Genomic DNA, 9,861 nt, shown 5'->3' on the forward strand with positions numbered 1-9,861 from the left:
GAAAAGAAACGTCTCACAGTTTGGGCACATTTATCTCTGTTTGTTTATTAAAATGCTGAGAAAATAGCAAAATTTGATTTCAGTATCAATATTTACAAAGTTTCCGTAGAACTGACAATTAGAAAATGCTAATAAGTTAAGGGAGTAGATATAAAACAGCAGAAAATTAAAACGAGTAGAATGAGAGAGGACATGGCTGTTTAAAGTCACATTCCATACAGGATTTTAAGAGTACCGAACAATATTGACACAAATTGTTTTTAATAAGTGAGAATGACTAATTATAATGAGTGCTTCTTATTTTGAGGAGTCACGTACAGTCACGGTGTTGACAGATAAATACAAAAATAATTCTGTAAACAATCAACAAAAAATGTGTCTGGAGGAGGCAAACTAACACATCTGCCGTGACGCCGATTTGCTAATTCATAATCAACAGAAACCTAATGGTTTTAAGAATGTCAGCGACTGTACGTGGCCAAGTCAAAGCTAAAACCATAAAACCAGTCATTTTAAAAGGTAGGAAAGTAACAGCCCCATTTTAAATGTGCGTCATTTCAACAGGTGAGTAAGGTGCACCTTTTACCCAGGGTGGCCAAAAACAGAAATCACAAAAACAGCAGTAATGGAATTCATTACATTCCGACATCCTTATTACATGGAAATATGATGGAATGGCTTAAGATATTCTATTCGATAATCATCTTGTGGAGTGAGTAACGCTGGTGTAAACTGGACCCGGAACCAAATTCATCCATCTGAGGCAGTTTGAATGGTAGGAAATAATGACTCTTATTTTAACTTAAAAATGGCTTGCCCACCTTGAGAACAACCAATTAAGTCCTAATCTTTGCCACACTCCAATACCCCTCATCTATATATACAGAAAATTGTGGTTAGCTTTAAAATAAAGATACTATGCAGTACTTTAAAATCCTCTTAAGACAGGATTTCTCAGCACTGCTTTCAGATGGCTCAAAAGCCTCATCACGCAAATATTCTCGATACATATATCATGACATAATAGAGAGGTTGATCATTGGAGGGGAGATCATTTTGCTGTCTTACTACAGACACAGAAGGACACTTCAGCGATAAGACTACTCCTCATCTTCAGTACAGTGCAGAACACAGTGTGCTGACAGATGCCACCATCTCGCAGTGCGCATCTACACGCTAACATACTGAAGTTGAAGACAGTGTTGCAGTTACAAACTGGAAAAGAACATGAAAACTGACCTTCTCGCATTGAGCTTTACCCAAGATAAATATTCACGATAGCATTTAGACATGTTAAGTGAAATATAAGCAATAATAGCAATGTTAGCTTTGGTGCTCCTGTGGTCCATTTGTAAAATGCTAAAAAAGCACTATACTGGTCCCAAGACAGGTTGAGTTGTTCACTATTTTTTTAAAACTTATGAACTGTTATGTTTTACCATGCCATGACACTAAATTAAATCTTAACATTTCATTTCTATCAGTCTCCTTATTCAAACAGGTTGAACAAAAATGGTCTAACATGTCTTTTCAGGACACGTCATCCCGAAATCTAGAAACGGCTCCATTGATTCAACAACTGAAGGCTGCTCTAGGTCACAGATCTAGAGTTCAATTTCATCAGATCACAACGGAGCGCAAGTTCCAAAGAAACGTTAAACAATACAAATGTTAAAATGATTATGTTCACAATTCGGAGACTTAAGGCACTAACTATATTTTTAACTGCAGGAAAGGCGGCTGAAATTCCATGCTACTTCTAAAACGACCCCCTCCAGTAAATGATAAATATTTTGTAAAAAGGTGCTTCATTGGGACACTCAGAAAGAGGATTTTAAGGAACCACTTCTTCATTAGAGACGTCGTTCATGAGTAGGGCGACATGGGTCAGGCAGTAAGAGCAGTCGTCTAGCAGTCGGAGGGTTGCCGGTTCGATCCCCTGCCTGGTCTGTGTCGAAGTGTCCCTGAGCAAGACACCTAACCCCCAAATGCTCCTGATGAGCAGGTCGGCACCTTGCATGGCAGCCAATCGCCATTGGTGTGTGTGAGTGTGTGTATGAATGGGTGAATGAGAAGCATCAATTGTACAGCGCTTTGGATAAAGGCGCTATATAAATGCCAAGCATTTACCATTTGAGTAGAGACAGACTGTAATAGATCCCTGAACCCACTGCAGTCAGAAGGGAAGTCTGAAAATGACGTGAGAGATCCCCCATGAGTGCACTGTCGATCCTCCCGTCTCCGATAAGTCATCAGAGGGCCTCTCCTCAGTACTCCTCCTCCTCAGACCCAAGGTAGTTCTGCTTTTTCCTGACGTTCCAGTGTAAACATTGAGCTAGGCTCTCGAACCAGTCGTTGACGGGATCCCGGAAACAGATGGAGGGAACGGGGAAGCAGGAGGTAGTGATGGTGATGCTGGTGGCCAGAGGAGTGAAATTTCAAGTTAGACGACGGATTGGAATGCAGCAGAGTTCACAAGCACAGAAGCATGAGAGGAGAACAAAAGGGACACATTGTTTTGAGAGACGCACGTTGCCTGCTCAGGATTGGGCGTTTCCTCTCTGGGTTACAGGGAAGAGGTTACAGCTTTCTGAGCCTGTGCGTGTCAAAAGGAACTGTGCGTGTCTTTGACCTAGTTCTATATTTCTATTTCCTCATTTTTTAAAATCTTTTAAATTCCTTCTTGGAATAAAGCAGCGTCCTGTAGGTACGCTGAAGTGCTGCAGCCTTTACACAGGCAGCTATGACTGGTGAAATCAAGAAGGCCGTGGTATGTGTGTTTGTGTGGTATGTGTGTGACTTTGCTCAGACAAAATTAAGCCTTTCTTCTTATGAAACTCCCATGGTGCACCTCACCTGTCCCCGTGGCAGACTTCCTGGCGTTTTCTCCCATCGAAGGAAACCCAGGCCGTGTTTCTAGCGTCGCGGGAGAGCATGATCTGGGAAACGGAAAAAGGACTAACATGTAAACGGTGCACTGGACATGGGCAAAATGATACAGGAAGGGGAGGAGCTTGTGCATAGTTTGTGCCACGAAAGCTCTGACCCTCTCACAAGCTGTCAGAGAAACTCACCCAGCACATTTCAGACAGCGTCATTTCAATTAAAAAAATATGTGAACGCGTTTTTAATAAAAAAATGTCCCTTTAACTGCAACCTTGCAAATGTCAAGTTAAAGTACGAAAAAACGGACTAAAAACATTAGTCAGCTGAGGCTGCGATTATGTGCAGCACCTTGTTTGACTGTCGCTCAATGACTTAACCCCCGAGGCTGTGGACGGATGCTTTCTACTAAAGGCCATTTTCTGACTACAGGCTGACATGTGCACAGACACGGATCAAAGGAGAGGAAAAAAATTTAAACCAATAGTTGCACAATAGTCTCAAATAACACAAAATAGAAAAAGACACCCAGTAAAGCATGCCGGCAGGTGCGTGTCGTTTGTTCCAGCAGCCTCAGAAGGAATGCTCCGTTTCTGGTTCTGCAGGAGCGCGGCGGGGAGAGGGAGCGCGGGGGGGAGAGGGAGCGCAGGGAGGGGGGAGGGAGCGCAGGGAGGGGGGAGGGAGCGCGGGGGGGAGAGGGAGCACAGGGAGGGGAGAGGGAGTGCGGGGGGGAGAGGGAGCACAGGGAGAGGAGAGGGAGCGTGGGGGGAGAGGGATTACCTTGAGCTCCACGCCCGCGGGCACCACGATGGGCCTGAAGGACAGTGAGTGGGGGCAGATGGGCGTGATCATGATGGCCGGCACGTTGGGGTGGATCATGGAGGCGCCCGCCGCCACCGCGTAGGCCGTGCTCCCCGTCGGCGTGGAGACGATCACACCTGCAGACGGGACCCAGAGTCATGTGACCCGGAATCAGGACCCAGAGTCATGTGACCCGGCATCAGGACCCAGAGTCATGTGACCCGGCATCAGGACCCAGAGTCATGTGACCCGGCATCAGGACCCAGAGTCATGTGACCCGGCATCAGGACCCAGAGTCATGTGACCAGGCATCAGGACCCAGAGTCATGTGACCCGACATCAGGACCCAGAGTCATGTGACCGGACATCAGAACCAGAGCCCTTGGAAGGCTAGTGGGGGAGGGGGGCTAAGTACTTATCTGCTACCCTGGCCTTGCACAGCTATAGCAGGCTGCAGGTGGCTCTGTACAGGGGTGAACTGTGTGTGGGAGAGGGGCCCTGTCTGACGTCCTGTTCCTTTAATCCTCAGAAGGGGACTTCTACATTAAATCGTTTTTTGTGTAAAACGTTTTTGTGTAAAAAGTTGAAATTCTTTGAAGGGCTGATGGAGGATCATGATTGGTAAAACCATGACTTACTGCTTTGTATGCTTTCTTTCTTCACCTCTACACTGCACAGGATTTAATGGATGGTTTCTATATGAGACAATTCTATAGGTAACAAAAGCAAAACATGAACAAACAAGAAATCTCACAGATCCACTAAAAACATGCTTTGAAATGACAACGAGTCCCAGAGGTTAAACAGCATTCCATGTCTATCATACAACACAGAAAACCTGGCAGCTCTGTTTGCTCTTACAATAATTACATGGGCTTTAAAAACTTACAAAGTTACATGATTCACATACTGCAGCAAAACCACAGTGTAAACTTGCAGCCTGTGTTATGTATTCTAGATATTCTTACAGCAAAAAGGAAAAAAAGTTTTTAAAACACAACAGTTCCTTTTAAACCTAGTTCTGTACACTAAAGCAGAAAAATTAGTAAGTAAGTTACTGAATAAGGCCACCACCATTTTACAAAACAAAGCCTAATTCTATGGAATGAAACTGAACGTCAGTGAAAACCCTTTAGTTCCTCTTAACATAACAGCGATAGTATCCGATAGTACACAATTGCCCGTCTCAAATTTAAACTGAAAGATTCATCCTTGTGTTGGGCTGAACGCCAAGAAATATAAGAAGTACTGTAAACCAGTCAGCAAACTCGCAGGAGCAGTGCTAGGCCTCTGGTGCCTCCTGAGCCAAAAACAAGTTCAGATGTGCAGAGATATGAACTCTGACGGGACGGGGCCGATGTCATCCTGTACACCGCGGTTCCGCATTTTAATTATTTAAAGAAAGTGTGCACTGCAGCTGCCCAGGGTTATAAGAATGGGACAGTCACACAAGATGGAGAAGACCATCTCCCTGGTCTGAAAGGACGCAGAGGCGGGAGACTCACCGTCTCCCTGCACTGTAGTGATCAGGTGGCCGTCGAGAAAGAGGTCAACGTTGGACAGGTACGACGAGGGCCCCCGGTCCACCACCACCTCATTCAGTACCTGAGAGAGCCGGGACGTGAAAACAGCAGGTCAGGCTGGGCAGCCTTCACAATAACCCCCCTCCATTTCTATCACACTAGACAAAAACAGAGGAACTAAATTAACTAATGGATATGAAAAAATATCTTCCCACTTAAAAAAAACAAACTTTTGTCCAGTCATAGGTGTTTTAGATTGTCTTAACAGTGACATAAGCTGGACGTTCGTGCCAGAGTTAAAGCCAAATAAAGCCTAGGATGCAAGCCCATGATTCAATCACAAATGTCAATCATAAAACAGACACACTAAAATAATCAAGTACAATGCTTTTGTAGCCTTTGTACTACAGGCCAGCATAATGACGAGCAACACACGGAAATGTAAGTGCACGCACGCACGCACACACACACACACACACACGCACGCACGTATGCAAGTTGTTGCTTTAGAACACTTCTCTGGAAAGGAGAATCAACTTAAACCCGGGCAGGGTGAGTCACGCCATGCTCAGACACAACTGGGGGGAGGTAATGGTGCATCGGCAGCACCGTTTTAGAAAACGACGGCTGCCCCGCACCCACCGCATTCACACCGCACGTGCCTTTCGGACTGTGGGGAACGTGACCGAGATGACATCATCACCGCAGGCGAGTCTGATTGGTGGGGGCTCACCTGGTATTGCATAGTTCGGCGCGTGGTCTCTGCCTCCCCGTTGGTCAGGATGAGGCCCGTCTCGTCCACTCCGCCCTTCCTCTCCCGGCACTCCTTCACCACCTTCACCTTCAGACGGCTCCGCAGGACGAGGGCGGCGTTACCTGCGCAGGTGAGACCGGCCGTCAGCTGACCAGGAACGCGCGCGGTCGTGTGTTCTGAGCCCAGGTGGCCCTACCCCCTGGCCCTATGTAATACCTGGCGGATTACGTGTGCCGATAGTTTTCCGGGCCAAACTCTTTAAACGGACTAATGGAACAGTGCACACTCCTGTTCTGCTGAAGGCTTGTTATGGCTGGAACATCAGTACTATCGTTGGATAAAATTTTTTGGAGCATTATATCAAGCGTATTCTTTCAAAGTTTCTACTCTTTTTGATTCTGCAGACCTGTGTCAGACCTGTGTCAGACCTGTGTCAGACCTGTGTCAGACCTGGGTAAAATACGCAATTGCTTTGGATTCAAATACATTTCTGTGCTCGGTTGATCTTATCACTGGTGCAATTGAGCCAACTAAGAGGACCAGAAAGCAGGCACTTTTTGAGAGCATTTCGTAGGTTCCAATGCACCAGACAAGCTCAGTGAAGCGTAGAGAAGATGATCCAAAACAATGAGGTATTGAAACCCGGTCTGGCGTGCGTCTCTGCGGACTCACCCTCGATGATCTGCGTGACCTGAGACTGATACGTGTCGAAGTTGAAGGGCGCCAGGAACCCCAGGGAGCCCAGGTGGAAGGCCATGACGGGGGGAACACTCTCCTGGGACGGGCAGAAGCACACAGAGGACAGGGGTCAGAACGGCCCGCTCTACCATGAGGGCTCCTTATCAACGCCCGTTCTTCCTCGTTCCACGGAGATCTCTCCATCATGCCTTCGGGGCAGCGTGGCGGCGTGACAGAGAAGCGTTTACCTGGAACAGGGACGAGGCGTACAGCAGCGTTCCATCTCCCCCCAAGCAGATGATGAAGTCCACTTGGTCAGAAATGTCGTCAAAGTCTGGGGAACACAGACTGGGTCAGTCACGCACCACACCACACTCGGCTCACGGACGCAGCGAGTTGGTGGACGCGCTAGCCACAGTGCTGTAGTGTAGGCCTGCATTGGGCGGGTAGGCCTGCATTGGCGGGCAGGCCTGCATTGGGCGGGTAGGCCTGCATTGGGTAGGTAGGCCTGCATTGGGCGGGTAGGTCTGCATTGGGTGGGTAGGTCTGCATTGGGGGGGTAGGCCTGCATTGTGCGGGTAGGTCTGCATTGGGGGGGGGGGTCTGCATTGGGGGGGGGAGGTCTGCATGGGCGGGTAGGTCTGCATTGGGCGGGTAGGCCTGCATTGGGCGGGTAGGCCTGCATTGGGCGGGTAAGTCTGCATTGGGGGGGGGGGTCTGCATTGGGGGGGGGAGGTCTGCATTGGGGGGGTAGGTCTGCATTGTGCGGGTAGGTCTGCATTGTGCGGGTAGGCCCGTGGGTTCTGCCACAGGTGTTGGTGGCACGGACAGTGTTTTTATAGCTGTGGCGGGTGGGCACATTTGAACCTGCGGGTATTATGCACCCATGATTTATGAAGGCCCAAAATGTTTTATTCATCTAAAGTCTGGAAGCGGTCATGGCAAAGCACAAAAAAATACAGCAGAAATCAGAGTTAAAAAAAATAAAAAAAATAAAAAAAAACATGAATGTTAAATGAATAGATTTAAGGTGCAGCAGTGGGAAATGACTTAAATCACATGAATGCACAATGGCAACAGTAACTTGAAACAGTCATGCTACCTCTCTCATACTTCACATGCCTACGCACCTATCAATTACCTGCAGGCCATCAATCACATCTGTCAGCCCACTCGTCAATACCCGCCTATGTGCGTGTGGGCTTGAGACTACATCTTGGCAGGCAGAACAAGAGAAGCAGCAGGAGCAGGTGAGTGTGGGCTACAGAGAAATCAGGCCCCCCGCAGACCTCAGCTATAGTGCCCATACCTTCTCGGAAAGTGCAGAATGTCTTCTTCACCGCCACAAAGCTCTCGTCGCCCACAATGGCTGGATCTTCCAGAACTTTCCGCTCCACGTAAACAATCATGCCTTTCACCTGGAAAGAGCAAACCTGAGCTTGACGACAACTCTCTGTGGATAACGCTCACAAAAAGGACTGACAGATTGTAAAGCGGGAATGCGATCGTTTCAACTCAAATTTTACAGAGTAAAACCTTCATAGCTTCTTCCTTATTGCGAGCCAGAAAGGAAAACAGCGCAGGAAGAATGAACAAGCTCATTGAAAGAAAAGGTGCAACAGGCTAAGATGCAGCGGTTGCAGTTCGTTGCAGTTGCATACCGAGGACCGGTTTGATACCGGTCCTGCCAAAAGCCAAGTTTGGCCAGCTCTAGGTGGAGCGGCAATTGGCTACCAAATTGGGAGAAAAAGGGGAAAAAATGTATTAAAAAAATTAATAAAATAAAAACAAAATGAAAAATAACAAAAAAAGAAGAGACACCAGCCGTACCTCAGTGAGAAATCTGCAGAGCTCTTTGAAAGGCTGGAGTAAACTGGCATCTCTGACCTTCTTAATGACAAGGACACTTTTGGGTGGTTTGTTCCATGTTAATCTCTGGCTGGCTGGGTCCTGAATGTGCCTGAAATACAGCAGAGAGACAGGTACATCTTAAACACAGGCACACAACGTCAGGAAAGGATTGGAGCCCGTAAAAGATTGACCAAGGCTGACTCGATTAAAGTTTCAGTTAGTGATACATGTGAGGTACACGTCCAATGACCACCCTGGGTGTCCCTCAAAGAAAACCCTCTGAAACACAAGGGACATGCCCAGCCATGAGAGCAGATGAAAGCCATGAACTTCAGCAGGCAAAGGACACAGAAAGATTTCAGCGCACAGGATTTCAAAACATGGCCTCATTCTTTTTTTTGTGTGTGCGTGTTTGTGGGTGTGTGTGCATGCTTGTGGGAGTATGTATGTGCGTGGGAGGGAGTGTGTGTGTATTTGTGTGGGTGTGTGTGTGTGTGATTGTGTCTGTGTGTTTGTGTGTGTGTGTGTGCTTGAGGGAGTATGTGTTTTTGTGTTTGTTTGTGTGTGTGTATGTGTGTGTGTGGGAGGGAGTATGTGGGTGTATATGTGTGTGTGTGTGGGCATGTGTGTGTGTGTGTGTGTGTGTCGGTGTGTGTGTGTGTGTGCGTGTGTGTGTGTGTGTGTGTGTGGGCGTGTGCGTGGGCGTGTGCGTGTGTGTGTGTCGGCGTGTGTGTGTGTGTGTGTGTGTGTGTGTGTGTCGGAGCGTGTGCATGTGTGTGTGTGTGTGTGTGTGTGCGTGGGCGTGTGTGTGTGTGTGTGTGTGTTTGTGTGTTTGTGGGTGTGCATGCAGGCCGCTATGTTCCCAGGGTTGAGTAATCCGCAGGGCCGGCTCTCCCAGTCCGGCTGCTGAGCCCCACTGCTAATCACATCCAATTAAAAGCTTGGGCTCCGGAGTGAGGCCGGCCACTCAGCACACACCAGCAAGGACAGGAACCTGCAGGTTATGTAAACTGGCAACACAAACACCACGTGATGCCCAGCCAGGGAGAGTCCACGGCCCAGAGAACATCAGGGGTAACGAGGAAGGCATCTGACATCTGCACTCCCCCCGGTGGGTTTGTCCAAGCCCACTCCTGTCATCCACACCGGACAAGCCGAATACCCCAATCAATTGCTCCACATTTTCACAGCATTTAATAGCAGCTTCAGCTTGCCACACAAGTTGGGTAAAGTGTCTTATCAAGCTGAGACAGTGTGTGTGTGTGTGTGTGTGTGTGTGTGAGAGTATGTGTGCTTGGGAGGGTGTGTGTGTGTGTGTGTGTGTGTGTGTGTGTGCGTGCGTGGGTGTGTGTGTGTGTGTGTGTGTGTCTG

The 9,861-nt window shown here is 47.8% G+C and overlaps 1 protein-coding gene across 5 annotated transcripts in view; it reads right to left on the bottom strand.

The window, feature by feature from the left end:
* Positions 1-25: 25 nt before the first annotated feature.
* Positions 26-9,861, bottom strand: part of nadka (NAD kinase a) — a 25,017-nt gene continuing 15,181 nt past the window's right edge. For all 5 annotated transcript variants that reach the window (XM_061256766.1, XM_061256765.1, XM_061256768.1 and 2 more), the window contains 9 exons: positions 8,470-8,599; positions 7,949-8,057; positions 6,888-6,973; positions 6,634-6,736; positions 5,941-6,083; positions 5,190-5,289; positions 3,664-3,821; positions 2,857-2,939; positions 26-2,415 (listed from right to left, as the gene is read on the bottom strand). In XM_061256766.1, coding sequence (XP_061112750.1) covers positions 2,268-2,415; positions 2,857-2,939; positions 3,664-3,821; positions 5,190-5,289; positions 5,941-6,083; positions 6,634-6,736; positions 6,888-6,973; positions 7,949-8,057; positions 8,470-8,599 — 1,060 coding nt within the window. In that variant the 3' untranslated portion in view covers positions 26-2,267. The remainder of the gene's footprint in view (positions 2,416-2,856; positions 2,940-3,663; positions 3,822-5,189; positions 5,290-5,940; positions 6,084-6,633; positions 6,737-6,887; positions 6,974-7,948; positions 8,058-8,469; positions 8,600-9,861) is intronic.

Source organism: Conger conger, chromosome 10 (genome assembly GCF_963514075.1).
Source record: "Conger conger chromosome 10, fConCon1.1, whole genome shotgun sequence".
NCBI lineage: Eukaryota > Metazoa > Chordata > Actinopteri > Anguilliformes > Congridae > Conger > Conger conger.